The sequence below is a fragment of the Fundulus heteroclitus genome, chromosome 11 (assembly GCF_011125445.2).
Source record: "Fundulus heteroclitus isolate FHET01 chromosome 11, MU-UCD_Fhet_4.1, whole genome shotgun sequence".
Classification (NCBI taxonomy): domain Eukaryota; kingdom Metazoa; phylum Chordata; class Actinopteri; order Cyprinodontiformes; family Fundulidae; genus Fundulus; species Fundulus heteroclitus.
Genome location: NC_046371.1, coordinates 19,595,774 through 19,614,992, shown reverse-complemented (window position 1 = coordinate 19,614,992; position 19,219 = coordinate 19,595,774). Strand labels below are relative to the sequence as shown.

Genomic DNA, 19,219 nt, shown 5'->3' with positions numbered 1-19,219 from the left:
TTTACCGTACCTGCAAAGCACCAATCAGACTATGCCTCTTTTGGGATTCAGTCAAACAAAGCTGATATGTGCAAAAATGGTTTTGTTTGTTTGGTTTTGGGAACGCAACTATCTCAGAAAAGTGTGTGTGAACAAAACTTGGAGATGCCTAATTGTTGCTCCCTTGGACCTTTGATATTATACAGTCTTTACATTCCTAACCTGTTTATGATTTAGGCTGAACAACTGAAACAATCAATGCCGTTTAAGTACAAATTTGTGCTGTTTGTGTGATCCTGTGGTTTAGGATTAGAGGAAAAACTACTCTCTTTACATTTGTAGTTGTTGATAAATATTATGTTTATCAGCCATTCCTACAGAAAAACACAATAAAAAGCCGCCAACCAAGTCAGACTCTAGTGCAGGTCCTAACCACCTAATCCAGCTCAACGCAGTCAGCAGGATGTTGCTTTGTTGTTAATTTACTGGTAGCTTTTCTACAGAGCGCCAGGGTGTGAAAATGAAAACAGGGACCTTACCTTTAGGAAACCAGTACATTTGCTCAGTTAACAAAACAGTGCATGTAAAATTAAATTGAAATTTGTTAATTCATATAGTGCTAAATCACGACACGTCAAGGTACGTGAGAGTAAATCAGTTCAATCAAAACACTGATAGAATCCACGTCAAGTACACACATTATAAATCGATCTGAGTTATTGAACAATACAGATATATTTATTATTTAAATTGGTAAAAACGTTTTTTAATCCAATGAAAACCCATCAGATTTCCTTAAGTCAGTGACTTGCAGCAATTACTCCACCTGGAGAAGCATGCAGTACCAATGGACTGTCCATGCCATTGTGTCGGTGTCTTTGCAGCAACATCTCATACCGAGCATGCATGTTGCGACAGTGGAGAGGAATACTCCCCTTTAACAGGAAGAAACCTGCAGCAGAACCAGGCTCAGTGTGAACGGCCATCTGCCACGACTGACTGGGTGTTTGAGAAGACAGAGTATACACGCAAAATAAAACAAAGAAGCACTGATCCAGGAGTACATTCCATGTTAAGGAAAAGTAAAAGGTTAATGGCAGTCAAACACTGAAGGAATAATTGATAGAAGTCAATTATATTGTTTCTCATTTGTTTGTGAATACCTTTTGATTGGGGCTTGACATGGGACTTTCTGAGATATATTGTAGCCACTATCATGTTGTCAGTCTAGTTCTATATAGGTGATTACTTGATTCTACAGATCTGGTTACTCACTAGGCTAGTGAAACTAAACTCCCCTTGCCAACATACGTAGGTAATCACAGTTAATTCAAGGTGTAACAAGGGAAGTAATTACCTTTTCACAAGGCCTGGCTAGATTGGAGACTTTTTTTTCCCTCCAAAATTTGAATAATTACATGAAAACACAATTTTATATTTACTCAGGTTATCTTTGTCTGAGATTTAAATGCAACCAAAAAAAATCTAACACCATTGAATCACACATAAACTTAAACCAGTTTCAGATTTCCAAGACGTCTAGATTTTAAAACCTCTAATATTTTCTATAAGTGTCACCTGTCAAACTTTCCCCGGTATTAAGAATGGTTATGGTTGGTGTTTAGGTTTGTTTTTCTCAGTGGACAAGACAAGGCTTTCAAAGTGCTTTGTAACAAGAGCATTAATGCCAACTCTCTTGAGTTTTTCTTCATATGGGAGGCTTAACATGTCCATCAGTAGCAGATTAACTAACTAGTTTCCATTATTTTACATAGAACAAAATGAGAAAGCCCAAAACATATTCTGCATTAAAGGAATGTTTACTTTATTTATTTAAAAAATAAATGGCCTGATGTTCAACATACTTTTAGATACTACACAACTTTATACATTTGTCTTAATTACTATACAGTTCAAAGCAGCCTGGCAGGGACAAGGACACTAAGTGCCAACTATGTACTTGACATAGAAGACTTGAATAGGATAAACTTGGTGCATAGTTTACAAGACCTAGTTTCCTGATTTATAGATTTAAAACAATCCTTATCCCACTACTTCAACTCGCATTTGGTCCTCTATACTGGAGGAAGAAGCTGAAAGCTACACCCAATTATAGGTCTAACCCAAAATGCACCCAAGAGAACAGTCTCATCCATCTATTCACATTAAATGGCCCATTTAATGGACATAGATGGTCTAAAGCAAGTACTTGACTGGAATATTACCGGGGTTAATGTTGCAGGTTCGTCAAAGAATCCCAACCAGCAATTTATCCATTTTTAGTATATGCCCTTGCACTTATTTTACTACAAAGCAGAGGTAATGCTTTTCTTTTTACTCTAGGAGCATTAAAACACTGTTTGCTGGAAAGTTTCATTTGGTGGAACGTTAAAAAAAAAAAAAAAGAATTTAAAAAGTGCTACTTTCCTGTGTCAAGACGACTCTATACCAGGAAATATAAGTAAATTATATTGGTCAGATGTGACATGGCCAAATAGTAGTGGGCCAAAGATGGCTTCCAACCCATGGCTATTCAGTGTAATCTTGTGAATTAACTAATTAGGCTAAAAAAATTAAAAATAAGAATAAAAGGAATAATTAGAATTGTATTATTTTCTTTAGTTAGAAGACAAAAACAAATGTTTTGTTAATTATTTAATTTTAACTGCTCAACATTAATTAAAACTTTTATAATAAAACAAAATAGAACACAAATAGTGTATGTCAGAAAAGGATCTCACATGTTTGCCTCAATAAAACAAAGGCATGCAGTTTTCTAACTTTACGTCAAATATTTCCTAATTGTGTTGATCCAGAAAAAAATCCTTGTCTATTACCAGAAACAAAAGCAAAACTTTTTTTAAAAAAAAAACTGTGACTGTATTTAGCCATGCTTAATGGAAAAGGGTGTTAACGTCTGTTTCTGTGCAAAAACTTAATGTTTGTTTGTGATCCCACTTACCATGATACTAAATGAAAGCAAAAAAACAAAAACAGGATGTTGTGTTATGTGGGTTTTTAATTGGACCGAAGTACAGAAAGGAATGTGTGATGTGCATGGTGATGTTTTTAGTAATAAAATAGAAAAACTTACAGAAATCCACAAGAATAGGAGACATGGAGCACAAGCAGAACAGACAGTGTAACGAACAATGGAAAAACAGGCAGTCGAACAGACAGTCACAAGAGGATACAGGAGAAAACAATGCCAATCAGAGATCAAAAATACTGAGGGAGGAGTGGATAATGACATTGGGTTGAAGATTTAGTGATTTAATCAAGGGATTATGTGAATCAGCTGAGGCAGAATGGAAGCAGGGAAACTGAGGGAGGGAGACTAATTAACAGAGCAAGCTTAACTAAAACTCAAAGAAGCTGTAAAGAAGGGTAAAAGATTAACAGAGATCTAAGAGAAATAAATCAAAGTGCACAAAGAACAGTGATGAATTCAGGGAGATGAACAACATATGGTAAGACCAATTAGACCATAAGAAACAAAAAATAAAATATTAACCACAGATACAAAGTAAAATCAAAACCTAAACATCTAAGGATCTTAACACATGGTAGGTAAAAGAATAAGATGTAGTGTTTTACCATACAATTTTCCTTTTAAGAAGATAAATTTGACTCTGAAAATCTTATCCTAAAAAAAAAAAAAATGTTCAGCTGTGTCATCTCCATTTGTTGGAGGGACAAAATTGTACCATTCTTAAACTGCCACACAAAATTTTGACAAGTGGCTCAAGGGCCAGACTTTGAACTCTCCCTTGTTGCTGCTTGTGTTACTATGTTCAATATACAACATTTCAGTCGCATAGCTTTATCAGGCAAACACATTACAATGGTTGAATACTCCTTTAACTTGAAAACGGTCTGACCAATCACATTTAAATGTCAAAAAGGTGTAAAAAAAAAAAAAACATATACTGTAGTTACCCATGTAAAAAAATCTAATCACATCATCTCATCAGTAGAAATGTTAAAATCAATACATACAAAGTCCAATCACTTCATTATATCCATATAAATGAGCAAGAACCTGATGGCAGCTTTTGCTAACAATAAAAAAAATAAAAGCTTTGAAACAAATTACTGCTTTTCAATAAACCACTGGGAGCCGTAGCGATCCTTTAAAGTGAATTATTGCTTGAAACTAATCTGAGCACTTTCCCGGAATGTTAATTAAAATGTATTAAAACATCATTAATATTATAGATATGTTTTAATTAAGTAATGAATAACAGATAAGTTAGGGAGGTATTGAGTCGTCTGAAAAAGACAGACAGCAGGGCTCAGATGGCTAAACGCTCCCCCGAGTCCCAACAGACAGCGCAGATATGTATGCATGCTCAAAGACAATGCTATTTTCATACGGGAGTGTGTTGTTGTGAGATAATGTTTTTTTGACTGTTTGCAGCTGAACCTCCCTTCCTAACGCAGTGATGTAACAATTAATCAATTGAGTCAATTGTCACACTACGTCTCGTTCTCTCTGACAAACACGCACAAAAGTACACACACAGACACACATTATTCACAGATACAGCTGTTGGGTGAGCGTTCTAATCTGCCGAATAACAAATTGATTCGATATGCTGTTGCACCTGCATTAACACTAATCGCATCAGAGGGGCACATCACAACAAACTCACTGACTCATTATTACAGCTACGCGATCTGTAAGAAAATGCCTCTGTGTTGGGTCCAAGTTACATATTAATGAGAGAGTGAAAGCCAGAATGTCTCTAATGGGATCAATATTAGCCTTCTCACCCCGCTCCAGTCTGCTTCACTACATAATGTCAATATTACAGCCATAATGCACAAAAGCATTTTCAAACAGTAGTAGAGAAAGACAAATGGAGCCACCACCTTCGATTTGCAGCTTTAACATGTCTACACATACCATTAGGACTTTTCCTTTTTTCAACATCACCTTGACAGCTGACAAGCTGCATGTTGCGCATAGGACGTGGGTTTTTGATCATTACATGGATAGTTCTCTGAGGGCAAATTATGCTTCAGTTAAATGAAAAAAAAAAACTTGATAAATGCCTTTGGTTGTTTGTTGCAAGACTTAAAATGTAATCTAGGGCAGCAACAAAGACCTCACGATACTGGGTGGGAGTTGGGGTATGGGATTTGAATAAAACATTACTATAAAAAAAGCATCATTCTTTGATATAAATGTCAGCCATTGCTTAGAATCCACAGTGGCATCCCTAAACGTCAGATTTGACAGCTTGAAGTGACATACATCAGATGTTTTCCTTAATATAGTTTGTGTTTTGCACAAATATAGTGACAGCGCTGTATGGATTGATTAGTAATTGAAAAGAACAAACAATTTACATTTCTTTGTAATTCTATACCAAAACTATGAAATGTAGGAGAATCAAAAACGATGTCTGACAGTGATTCAGACTTTTTCCCCAGAAGATTAAAAGTTGGAAAGGATGTTCAGGCACAGTGCTGTGACATGATATGTCATTTTAACAGGCTGCTGTGTAAATCATCTTTTGTGAGCCTGTTAAAATATGTATGAGAAATCTGAAATGTGCGGATGTCGGAGGAAATTTGCACAAATCATCTGAACAGTGAGGTCACATAAAAAGTTTGGAAAGAAGTCAGGAAACCAAAATGCCAACGCAGTCTGAACTGCTCTGATTCTTATTACTAGAGTCTACAAAACCATATTTCAGAGCAAATGTAAAAGAAGTGTGTAAAGCCTTCTGTGACACCATATCAAGAGAAAAAAAAAAAAAACCTGCAGTCATATTGCTTAAGGCAGTGTCGATTGGCCTAAAAGATTATGAGTTTAAAATAATCCTGACAGAACGGTTGAAGTTCTGTAAATTTTCATTTCTGCTGGAGGGTATAGCAGCACGAGGCTTGATAAGAAAGCATAACGGACCTGAATGAACCCTAAATCTAAATCCTCTCCTGTCAGGTGTTCTGGTATGTTGAAAACCTTGTGTTTCTTTGGTCTAAACGGGAGTAAATGAATGGGATTTTTCAAAACATCAAGTCCTTTCATGTCTTCTAAGTATATAGTATACACATCACTTTGGTGCTCTCTAGTTCTCTGCATGTTATATTGGGATCAAGGGTGTGGAATATACAATGTTTTGTCTTGAGATCACCTCCTTATTATATTTTTTTTTTTCAAATGAAACGATCAACTGACCATCTGAGAATGACATTTCAGTTCTTAATGCGTACCTACAAGTGGTCAGATAATTATTAACCAAAAAAATAAGAAGAAAGTATGGCAAGCCTTCAGTGTCAAGTATCCAGGATGGCAGTTGAGAAATTATTTGTCTTGCAGTCAGCATAGCCAAACAGGAGATTAAATACTGTTAAATTATATTGAAGCAATGTTTGAATCACAGCTGATAAGATGCTGTCGCTGCAGAATACATTCATTATATATGAAGGCTAATAGCTGTGTTGGCCTTGTTTGTCTGGTGATCAAATTGCTTAACCGTAAGTGTCAAGTGTGTAACAAAGAGATGCTGGAGCATGATTTTCCTGACAATGGGTGTTCCTTCTCCATTCAAATTATACACAGATAGTAACAGTGTAACAAGGGAATAAAGACCAGAATAAAAGGAAAAATAAATAAATAAATAAAAGTAAACAGTTAGAAAACAGATTTTTGTGACTATATTGGTAATTGGTTCTATTCTATGTCTGAAGCCGTATCTGTTATTTTTAAAGTCCCTGTAATTTTAGCCTTGGTTTATTTTTTTCATTAGTTACCAAATATTTTCAAAGGAGGTGGCACAATTATTGCAGGAGTAGTGTTTTTTGTTGGTAGCTTTTAAATTAAACATTGATTCAAGTTGATACTTGAGGTACTTGCAACAGACACATGCCACATTTTCACAAGCGTTTAATATGCATGTAGAATCTAATTAAGGTAATTAAATTCACCTTAAATAAAAAAAATTTAAAACACCTATATCTGACCCTTAAAGAGATGAAGAAATCTTGAAATGAAACCACTGACAAACAGTCTATGGATTAGGGAAAGTAAATAGTGCATACTTCTGTCATGCTATTTAACCTTCTTTCAGTTTTTTGGTCTCCTACATACTGGTGCCCATTGGGATCTAGAGATTTGCACAGCACCTTCAATGGTTGACTTCCAAATTAAAGTGCGATGACTCTTCTGCATTATGCTGTGCAATTAAATTTATTGTATTAATTGCAGCAACGTTTCACAACAAATTCACAACACTCTTTACAACACAAACAGATCCCTTTTATATTCAGATTTAAATGCTCAAGTCAATTCAGTCATATAGACCAATTCAAACAAATTTTAATTTGATTCAGATTTAATTTATATTTTACAATACCTAATTATATGAGAAAAACTTTGCAAGATTTGAAAACTGTTTCATTTTTTTTACATTTGGCTTTTTTACTTACTTTAATGTACAGATTCAGAAATAAACTGTATTTTTTCTAAGAGCTAGATCCAACAGTCTAGCTACCATGAAGCCAACAATTAGTTTATAAAGAATGATTTAAAATAGAGATGTACCTATCAGTCTTTTTCTGGTCGAAACCAATTTCTGTTTTTCTTTTGAGGCTTGACCTCGCTATTCAGTGTTTGAGTGATTCAGGGTTCTTGTTTTTTTCTAAGGGTTACACACTACAAAACGGAAGAAAATGTTTCTCCCAGTTCTTTGATAGAGGTAGTTTTGAATGTAACTGAAATTTAAAGATTTACAATACTATCCTCAATTTGTGCATCAGATAACATTTTTCAAGAAAATAGTGGGAGTGCTTAGTTTTGATGCATGTAATGAAAAGGGAAAAAAATGTTTTTCAGTCTTTTAGCTTGCCAATCGCTAATCAGAACATATTGTGGGGAAAAATGACCAGATTCCAATGCCTGGCATATTGTTTGGTAAATATCTTGTTTTAAAACCTTGAGCTTTCTTTATAAAATGTAATTATTTGGGGATTTTAATAAGTGGGATATTACCATACTTAGACAGAAGAACTTCTGGGGTAAAACGTTAGATTTAAAAAGAGAAACATAGCACTGAGCGTGATCATTTACTGGTAAAATAAACTAAAAAAATATTCAGGTCAATGCCATGAACCACTTTTGCTTTTATTCAGATGATTCATTCAAAAACAGACATACTGGTTGGTCTAAGCTAAAATCTACAAGATGTAACTAACTGTTTATTATTATGCCTGTGAAAATATACTCAAGGAACTCAGACTGCACCCACTCTGTACCAGGCATCCAATGAAGTAGAGCAGTAGGCTACAGTATATACAAACCGTAATCCACAAAACAACATCAATGTGTGCAATATTGCAATTGCAAAGAGCTGCTTGGGTGTAATATTTGGTAAGTTATGTTATTTGAACCATTATGTTTTCACATTTTGCATATCTATATATATCAGTCTAACTGAATGGAGTCTAACTTTGCTTATTGCCCACACCGGATATATTTATTTAGTGGCTGACAGAGCTGAGTAATATTGAGCACAATTTCTGGGTACTCTACCAACTTCGACTTACTTCGCTGAATGACAAACAAACCAACAGTGCACCTAAAACAGTAAAAGTGTATGTGTCTGGTGAGACGTTTAGGTTTGTAAATATGTTTTCTTGTTCTGTTATTTTCTAGCTGCTAAGCTTGCCATTTGGAGGTCAAGTGAACATACGGAAAACTGTAAATATTGTCATGTTTTAACATGTATACATTATCTACTGTTAGTATTGGTTTCAAAGGTTTTATGTTGTGGAAAACTGAGATTTGGACATTTATTATGTCCAAATTTGTGATTTGTTTTTGTAATTTTTTTATTTTATTTTAATATTCTAAACACCAACACCTGCACATAATTTATCATTTTGTCTGTATGATTACCTCATTTTCCCGAATGAAATCCGATTAAACAGTGCCACTCAAGTACCTAGGACTTAAGTGGCCTTTTCTCAGAAATGTTTTTGACACTTACATGAGTAAATTTATGGACGATAACTTTAGATCTACTTGAGTATAGATGTATTGAAGTATTGTTACTCTTACTTGTTGAGTGTAATTTTTGGATACTCTTCCCGACACCTGTACACCGGCATACTAAACATTGTGGAGAGTGGCATGGATATTGTTTATTGGTAAAAAAAAATCAAAGTCTCCCAAAAATAAACATTAATCCTAAGCGATTTTGTTATTGCAATTTCCACTCATAGTTTTGCAGTTAGATCTCTTCCTTAAATTGTGCAGCACTACAATCAATCACCCAGTTGCACTGTAAAAAGTATATATTTGAGTCCTTACCTGTTTTTGGGTTAATGGAGAAGAAATTCTGTGGATTCCCAGCAGAGATGCGGTAACTCAAACGGGTGGGTGTTGCTGTCAGGTCAGGGTCCTGTGCTTGAATACGAATTACAGACACATCCTTCGGAGAGTTCTCCTTGATGACTGGGTGGTATATAGGGTCTGAGGTGAGTGGAGCATTGTCATTGACATCTTCAACCTGATGAAGGAACAATAAGATATCTTGATAATAGGAGAAACAGGCAGGAGAAAAAAGATCAAGATTGGGTATTGAACTTGTGAAAGCACATATTCCTTTCCAATATCCACTATATCTCAGCTGGAAATTGATGTGCTGTGATCTGAACTGACAATGTTGATAAAACATGGCCCTCTGAATCAGCATGAACCCATGAAGAAAATGTATTTGCAGATTTTATGAGTGCTTGCTAATCAAAGGAGCCCAGGTCTGTGTTGATCTGTTATTAATCAGAACATGGAAATGTATTTACCAGAAAATGTCATAGACGTCACACTTTAAAAGCAAAGGGAATTAATTTGCCTCCTAACAGCATAGATCTGTAATATTTATGGCAAACAGAGAGTTGATTGAGCGTTTGCTGAGAGGCACAGAGAGCCAAGACAGTTCAGTCGGTGAACGAGAAGCACCTGCTCCTGATTAATTTCTCAATTTTTGTCTGTGATGAAAAGGCCAGGAGTAAAGCATCCAATCAGATCACTACACGTGAATGCCCCAAGGCAAAAAGGGGCTGCCGGTTTCTTAATATGTTTCTGACTTCATGGCATGGGGGATTAAAAATGATGTATTCTTGTTTTGAGACAACTAATTGTATTGTAGCAGAGGCAGAAGCAAAGAATATCGCAGAGTGTTTCTCTTTATTCAGAGGCAAAGGCAGCTGTACAATTATTGGAAATAGCAACCCATGTATAGTTTTTGCTTTGTTACTTTCACTTCAACTACAATGTTCGGCAAGAATATGCAATACAAAGCATATCCGGCAGCTATATGTTGACAAGCTGTGAATAACAGTCGCTGACATCCAAAGAGCCTGCCCTTTCAACGGACTACTGCAAAATTGCTAGCAGCGAGCAAGGAGTTACTTGTTCAAACCTCATATATTAGATTTGTGTCAGCAATCATCCCAGGTAGAGGTCCAGCATGGCAAGTTTCATGTATGGTGGGGAATCTGTGATGATGTGGGCTTGTTTTTCTTCCAATGGCCCGAGAGCCTTGTTAAAATAGTGAAATGCATAAAATACCAATACATTTAAGTAAAACAAATGCTACTCTTTTCAAACAAAGTGAAAATGAGTGATCATTGGGTCTTTCACCAGGATAGAAATCCAAAATATATTGTAATTGGGCTTGTTACATTTTAGGCACAAGTGTAGAAGTGTACACAGTTTTAGGCTACACAATATGTCCTAAACTTTACGCTCTGTATCTCTGCTTGAAACCCTTACTTTGAAGCAAAAAATGAGGCAATTCCTTAGTTACAGCCTGGCTGAATGATCTTTGGCTTACAAAGATTGCACAACAAATTAGGTAAAAATTCTCTGTTACAAATGCATCAAAGATACTTTCACGAAAATTTCAATGGTGACAAAGTGACAAACAATATAAGAATAATTTGCAAGGACTATGAAAAACAGTTAGCTATGCTGAAGTTGGCATCTGTTTCATAGCATCTTATTGATGCTAATCTAGTAAACTGTTTTAAAAATGTTGTACTGCAGTGGTCATGCCTAAACATAATGGTTATACGCTGAATACAGTTTTTTAAACTATTGTAGATTTATAAAACGTTGTAAAAAAAACATACAAAGAAGGGAGTATTTTTAATGCTGTCTTGACATTGAAACACCTTAGATCAGGGGTCACCAACATGGTGCCCGTGAGGACCACATGTGGAGCTCACGAGCCTGTTCTAAAATCAGAATAACCCGTAAGTGAGCTGCATCTAAAACTTTATTTTATTCTGTTACTCTTCCTGTTTATTCAGACTTGCATTCGTATAGATTTAAATATCTATAACAAAGCATGAAAATGTTCTTTATGTTACATAAAGTTAAGGTGAACTCTGAGTCTTCTAGTCCAATGGTTAGTATTGGTAGCCTTTCGCATGACACAACCCCAATGAAGTAGCTCTCAGTTTCAAAAATGGTGGTGACCCCTGCCTTAGATTATGACAAACCTGGACTAAAACCTTCCACTCTGATTATGTGTCCTTTAAGGGGGACATATCTTGCTTTCAATGCCTTCCTTATCACACTGAAATCATTCAGTTGTGGTCTACATAAAGTAGAACCGCAATGCTTTGGTCTGAATTCCTTGTTTATGTTGCCCCACAGCCCCTCTTTAACCCCGATTCTGAGGTGCTCCTAAGAGCAACTCGTTTTGATGTGGTCTCTTTAAATGCAAAGGAGGCCCTTCACACCCCGCTCCCCTCCATCTAATGTTCCCCCTAATTGTTCATGTGTCTGAGCAAACACACAAACTTCCTGAGCAGTCACTTGACCTCTGTGTGCAACACCGCACGTGCACACTGAGGCTACATTACACCTGTCCAAAACCTGAGATTATAACAAGCTAAATGGCTTACTAAAAGAATCAAGTTACAGCAAAAATGTCAAATTTCAAAAAGAAAAAAAAGTCTTGGATTTTTTTAAAGAGCTGTATAGCATATTTTTATTTCAGAGAAGGGGTCCTTTCATTAAAGAACTGAGAGATGTGCACATCTTTCAGAGTTCCAATTTAAATGTCATTCAATTATTTAAATTTTGTGCAGTGAGATTTAGCACCAGCATGTGGTATTGCCCAGACTCTCATCTATTATTCTGCTCCAGGGCAGCTGTGACTACAATGTAGCTCACCACCATGAGGGTGTGAATGAACGGGTGAATGACTGACCAGTGTAAAGCGCCTTTGGGTCGTCAGATGATTTATTTCCATATTCTCAGCTCACACATCGCTTTTGTAACACCATGAGGGACGCTCTCAGTTCTGAACAATTTCTTTGTACTGCTCTTTGTTTTTATGCCAACGGCAGCTTTTTAATAACGTAGGAGACGCAGAAACTCTTTCAGAAGCAGCTGTATGTCACGCTGTCAGTAATGTTACTGTTGCACTCAGTTATAGTTTAAAGGTGTTCCATAGTCAGAGACCCACAAGATTAATAACAAAACTACATAGAATGAAAGCAATAATTTATTCTGTATCAAATTCTGAGACTTCCAGCTCTAATCTGCCATTCATATATTTAGTTTCCATTCATATATCCCCCCCCCCCCCCCCAAACACCATTAGGGCTACTGGACATTTCTTCACTTAAATAACACCACCTTTACGTCAGATGAAAATATACATATAGCCTATATGATTAATATAAAGTGAGGCTGGCACAAATTAAACACCTACAAGACAATCAGTGTCAAGACAAGCAGTTATTCAAAACCTCACACCATCCCATCATTAATTGCATATGTTGAATATAGCCAATTAATGCTTTAGTTGAGTACCGTTAAACAAAGAAAAACTTGCAACTTAACCTTACCTGATTAAACTGTATTTTCATACTTCATCGTGATTTACTGTCATGTCCTTTTAATGCCTTTTGTAATCAATATGCCCCCTTACTCCCCCCTTTTGTATTGAATGAGTGGAGTTTGAGAAAAAAGCTTTCATTCTCCATCAAATGACTCTCATATCACTCATGCATTTACTTTTTCAGCTATTCTCTGCCGCCAACCCGCTTTTTTCACAGCAACAGCATTGTTTCGTATGGTTTAATATTGTCCATATGCCTTCTTTAAAGAGTTCTAATTCCACTCGCAGGAAATGCACCTTCCAGGCTCCTTATTTCCTGCCGTTGCCATGGTGAATCATGTTATCTGCGCTCAATTGATGAGGGCTTTTTTTGCATGCTCGCATTCAACTCATGATGGACGCTGAGTTTAGTTACCTGACTGATGTCACCTGTTCTGAAATCGAAAACGATAAGTATGACAGAGTGAGGAAGAACTACTTAGAGTAGCAGCTTTCTACTTTTTTGAAACGGGGCCCAGACAAAGACGCACACCACCACCTGCCAAACTATAAAGGCGTATGCCCCACCCATCAATTAGCGGTGCGCTCCGATCCGCACCTGGCACTCACAGAGCGGGGCCGTGGAACACCGTCTCACCAGAGTTGCAATCTGGTATAAAATAACTTGGTCTATTATTATTTTGTTTACAGTTCAGCTTGCATTTTATTTACTGTGCAGCATAGATTTGCTGTGCGCGTCAAATCCAGATGCCGTGCGCAATTCTGCATGCACACAGCTTAGAGAGAATACAAGCCTCCACCCTTTTGGCCATTTATGTAGTATGCTGGAGACCGATGTAATGAACTAAGTGGATTAATTCACCCAAGAACTGAAAATGTTCATTTATCCTCTTGTAGCTTAGGCATCTTTTAGCTTCAACAATGTTGCAGAAAAAAAAAGTCAGGCTCACAGAATTGGTAAGTCGAAAGTCTCATTTAAATGATGTGATGCAATTATTCAAAAACATAATAAAGAAAAGAGAAAATGGAATCGCCTGAAAGATATGACCCAAACAGAATACAAAGATATATATGCAGTCCCTGGACAGACTAGATTCAGAGACTCCAACTACACAATTAAATGTATTTAAGAGCTAAAAAATTAATTTTGCATATCTTCCCTATAAAGCATAGTAATTCATAAAAGCGCTCCTCCATTTGTAAAAGCAAAACAAATGGGCTCTTAGTTTTCCCAAAAATGCTTTTAAAATATCACTTTGTCTCTTTCTCTTGAACTTAGTGTCATCTATCATCTCATAAGGCTGATGCATCTTCACACCCCTGCATTTGATATTATGCGTGCACTATATATCATAAAAATTGTCAGCAAATTATCATTACCTGAATGAAGACTTCAACCGAAGCTGACATGGGTGCAGCCCCTCTATCTGTGGCATACACAGTGAGCCAGTAGGAGTTTTTGGTTTCACAATCCAAGTTGCCAGCAGTATAAATCACCCCTGTTGAGGAAAACAGAAACATTAATGCAGGCGTGACTTGGTTAGACAATGCCGATACATGTCTTTTAGGTGGGTGGAATGTAGATTGGGTATTATCAGAGGAATACATCCTTAATCGGTCTCGTGAGAAAACTCTTTGAATACTAAGTTTCCTGTGGCAAAGAGACAAATTTAAACTTAACTCTGTGTCCTGGCTTCACTGACATTCACAGGCATTAGCGGCGCCTCTGTAGTCACCTTCAATGTTTCAGCCGCTCTACAGCTAATCACAGCTGACCAAACTGCTCCCACTGCTATTTGTTCAGTGCTAAACGTAGTCTGAACTGCCCTGCGCCAAACCAAAAACACCCAGACACTCATACACCCTGACTGAGGCGTGTTTAGTGGCCTTAAGGAAGATGAGTGGCAGACAGCTTTGGTGACCTCTTCAGGGACAAAAAGAACACACACACACAAGAGATGACATAAGGCCGCCTCTATGCAGAACTACCTAAACTTTCAGGAATGACACAGAGACACTATCTATGTTTCAATGCACACAATTTCACGATTGGATTAAAATGTATTTGGATTAAATAATCGGATTGTACCGCCACACAATTCATTAGTCCGATCATAATGTGCGTGTATTTGCACCTGGCTTTTTTCAGAATATAACCACTCTGACATGCGCAGTTATCAAATTCCCCTAAAAAACACAGAAGAAGAAGTACTTCTATCTTTGCTAAACAACAAAAAATAGTAAACAAAGCAGTATTATACAAGTTTCTTTGTCTTCCAAGCGCCCAGAATGGACTTGCACGATGTTCTAATTACAGTTGAAACGTTACTGAGTAAGCAACAATTTTGAGCTCTTTTATTGTTTCGAAGAAAAAGGTTGTATTGGGACCCCCGACAGTTTTGCTTCCCAACATGTTTCAGCCACTCAAAAACGAGGAAATACGTCATGTTTACGTCGGGCACACATGCACACTCAGGACAGTTTGCCACATCTGGAATATCTTGAGCCTGACAAGCGTTTATATGCACGTTGATCGGATTACCAAACAGCATAAGCCACCCCTCTCATTCGGATTACAGTTTAATTCCGATTGAGTTTAACCCAATCATAATATTCCGATTGGCTTGTTTACGTGAAGCCTTTTTATTCCGATCGGCCCTTTATTCCGATTACTTTTGTCCATGTAAATAGATACTGATGCCCTCGTGAGCTCACACATTTTTTTTTCTGTGTGTTTATGACTTGCCAGTGCAGCAGAGCTCAGTTCATTTGGATAAGTTTGAACAAATTGCATATAACAACTTCATTGTATGTGAAAACAAACCATACAAGACTAAAGAACACACATTAAAATAAGAGCAGAATTCATTGTTTTCAGTCTCAGATCTTTTACTGTCCGCCCTCAAAACTCTGCTCTCACACTCCAAAAAACATGCCTTGTTCTGCCTAAATCTCTGATTTAATGGTTCTTATGCATATATTCTCTCCTCTGGCTTGCATCCTATCCCATTGTCCTATCTGTGCATGTTTGATTTGTTTTTTTTTTGTTTTTCGCTCTCTTGCAAAACCTAGTGGTAATGCTGCCTAATAACCGATTCACCCAAATAGTATGACTGTATGTGACACTGAAATCCCTGCATTTATTCTAGTACATTTGTTTTATTTACAGAGTTCACTTCAGGCAAACTAGCCAAGCGAATTCAACAATAAGAACTGCAGGCTGCTGAAACTTACACATGTTGTACTAATAACAAACGCAATCCAGGTCTCACAGTTCACATTAGTTCATATTTAACAGTGCAGCTGAGCAAGGTTGTGAGTGTCACGCAGTTTCTTTATCCAGTTTGAAGAAATGCACAATCTGTACAGTCCGTTTTTGCTTTGTGTAGGATACTTTCAGGCACGCATTTTCCAAATATGAAGAGAATTAATTTACAGTCTCAGATGTTTCACAGGCTCAACAAATGTTTCTTGTTTACAAATATGCTTTGCACACCCCTCACAATTATGTTTATGTGGTGAAATTTAACACCTGGGGTCCGTTCTTCGTACGTTGCTTAAAACATCCAAGATCAAATGACACATCCAAGATGTTTTCATCCGGCTAACCATGATCCGGCTAAGTGGGTTCTTCGAACACACCTGTTGTTTATGATTAGTATGGCTGGATTGAGTTATCTGAGACAACTGCGCGTTCATGCGTTTGTTTAAAAGGGGAAATGTATAGATAGTAGAAACATTGATCAGCAGCGCTGCTATTGGCTGTTCAGCAAAGAACGCCCACAGTTTTTCTCCCAAGCAGAACACGAGCTTTTAATGGAAGGTTATGCTGAATTTGAGTCATTAATTAAAACACCTCAAAGTCTGCTAAAGCCAGGAGAGAGGGCTGGCAAAAAGCAGCAGACAAATTAATGCGTAAATACTGTCCATGGTAGATGTTTCTATCACATTCTACAGCATGAATTTTTGCATTTTAATAATTTGATATTATTTGTTCTTTTATATCAGAGCCTCCACGGGACCCACTAGAACATGGGGACAAGTAAAAGTGAAATACAAGAATATTCTACAAAATGGTAGCCTTTAATTATTACACTTTATTTTAAAAAGGCACTTGTTATGTCAAGAGATCCAAATTTCAGTGTCATTCCTTAGACACGGGAAGTAAAGGACGCGTGCAAACTGGGAATTTTAACAACAACAAAAAAATCTTTATCCATAAAAAATGAAAATCTTCCTTCTCCAAGTCATCCACAGTTTACATATAAAACTGTATTGCTCCGTGTCTAGATAATCCATCCATAGTTTTTTTCTAATACAATATACGGCTCCACAGGAAGCAAACCTTTCAAAGTAAAATTAAACTTCACAATAAAATGGCCCGAACAACTCTTCTTACTGAAAAATAAAAAGCAAACTATGATACAAATAACTTAAATATTTTAGATTTATGGCTCTAACATCACGTTTTCCTCTTTAAAAGCCACTGGTAAATGATGTGTTTGTCTGTTTATAACAGCCACCAAGAAAATCTCTCTGTACTGTCGCACTGCTCTAAAGGATCCTGTCTATTGAGCAATACGCGATTAATTCGAAAAACTCTGCACATTATTCTTGCACCTTCCGCAACAGGTTGCTGTCGTAAAAATGGACTTGGCTACGACAGACTTCCCTATCTCTTACGCTTATACAGCCGTGATCTAATCTTGTTTACATGAAATAAGCCTGCTCTCGAGCAGGCTTAAGCTGGCGCACATGTTGCTATGACAACGAGTGCAGGATGTCTTTCGAAGAACCAAACGATCCAAGATCATGCCAAATCGTCAACAATGAAATCCTGCTAACTGAGTTAGCGACGTACGAAGAACGGACCCCTGAACCGTGCCAAAATGTGCTCTCCACCTGTTTGCGTCATACTTCTCGCACTCAAACATCCTTCTCAGTTTTGACCCCATCAACTGGATGGAATATTTTAATTTACTGACAAAATGCAGTTCTGCCAAATAACCATTCCAGCCAATAGAATGACATTGTGTAACGGTGACATTACTGCCTTCTATGGAGCACACTCGCTCTATTTACAGAGTTTACTGGAGACAAACTAGCTAAGTGAATTAAATAACGAGAACCAGTGACTATCCTACCACTACTTCTACATATCATGTACTCAAAAGATAAAAGCTGGGAATTTTTATTATTATTAAACTTTTAACATCCAATGTTGGGAGTGACTAGAATTATGCAAACAAGGGGGGAGATTACTGGTGTAAGAAGCAATCAATCTGAGGGCAGAAAGTTTCTCTGGAGTCGAAATGCAGAATTTCTAGAGAAAGTGCGGCAACAGAAAATGTATGTTCTTATGTTTTGAAAGGAATGTTCTCCCATACTCTTGCAGAGAAGAACATAGCAAAGGATGACAATACATTTTTCAGGTTTTTCAAAGTTTAGATAGGTGCAAAGGTGGTTCAGTTAGTCTTGCCATCGGAAGGATGTTGGTGCAATTCCAGCCCCATTCAATGTGCCCCTGAGCAAGGCACTGTTGCATTTAGAGCTGCATATCAATGCATGAATGTGTTAATGTGATTGGGTGAATCTAACCACTGAAGTACTCTGACTGATCAGTATGACTAGAAAAGTTGTTATAAATTATAAATTCAATCTATTTACCAATCAGATGATTTATTATAGAAATGCAAATCTCTAGAGAGACAAATCTCTATGCAGGCACAGCTTTAAAGGAAACATCATATAACATTTGATAAGTTCCATTGAGTAAGTTGCTATTGCAAATGTAGTCTTTAAAAGTGCAACTGCTGATTGTTTCTTTGGTTTTCCAAGTAAAAGTGCGAAAAAGTAGGTTTTCCAGTAAGAAAAATCATTGTCCTTATAATAATTGTAGTTTTGTTTGTTCATGTAAACTTAATTCTTGACATTAATGAGGTAACATTTCTGTAACTATCCAAATTACACATACCATGAAGCAGTGCGAATAATTGAAATCGCAGATTTTCTGTAAATGAAACATATTGTAATGTTTTGTCTGTAAAGCCGTATGTAATTCACAAAACAGATTTTAGAGACATGTTTGAAACTGATAAGTCAACACCAAGGTTTAACTGAGCTGAAGAGAATCATTTGAATATTCATCAAACTGCTGGAAACGAGTACATTGGAAGAAAATTAATTGGATAACGTCACGTGTTCACAACAACAATTAGCAATATCCAAACAGAAACAACCATCTGTGGAAAACATGGATTTTATTCACTCGTTTGATAAAGGCACATTAATAGAAACTCATGTAAAGCACAAAAATATTAGAATTGAGGCTAAGAAATGAGAACAAACAATAATTTACTCTTGGTCTTATG

The 19,219-nt window shown here is 36.7% G+C and overlaps 1 protein-coding gene across 1 annotated transcript in view; it reads right to left on the bottom strand.

The window, feature by feature from the left end:
- Positions 1-19,219, bottom strand: part of LOC105922684 (protocadherin Fat 3) — a 160,314-nt gene that overhangs the window by 124,315 nt on the left and 16,780 nt on the right. Inside the window, exons 7-8 of the mRNA XM_036143069.1 lie at positions 14,229-14,347; positions 9,302-9,500 (exon numbers count right to left, since the gene is read on the bottom strand). Coding sequence (XP_035998962.1) covers positions 9,302-9,500; positions 14,229-14,347 — 318 coding nt within the window. The remainder of the gene's footprint in view (positions 1-9,301; positions 9,501-14,228; positions 14,348-19,219) is intronic.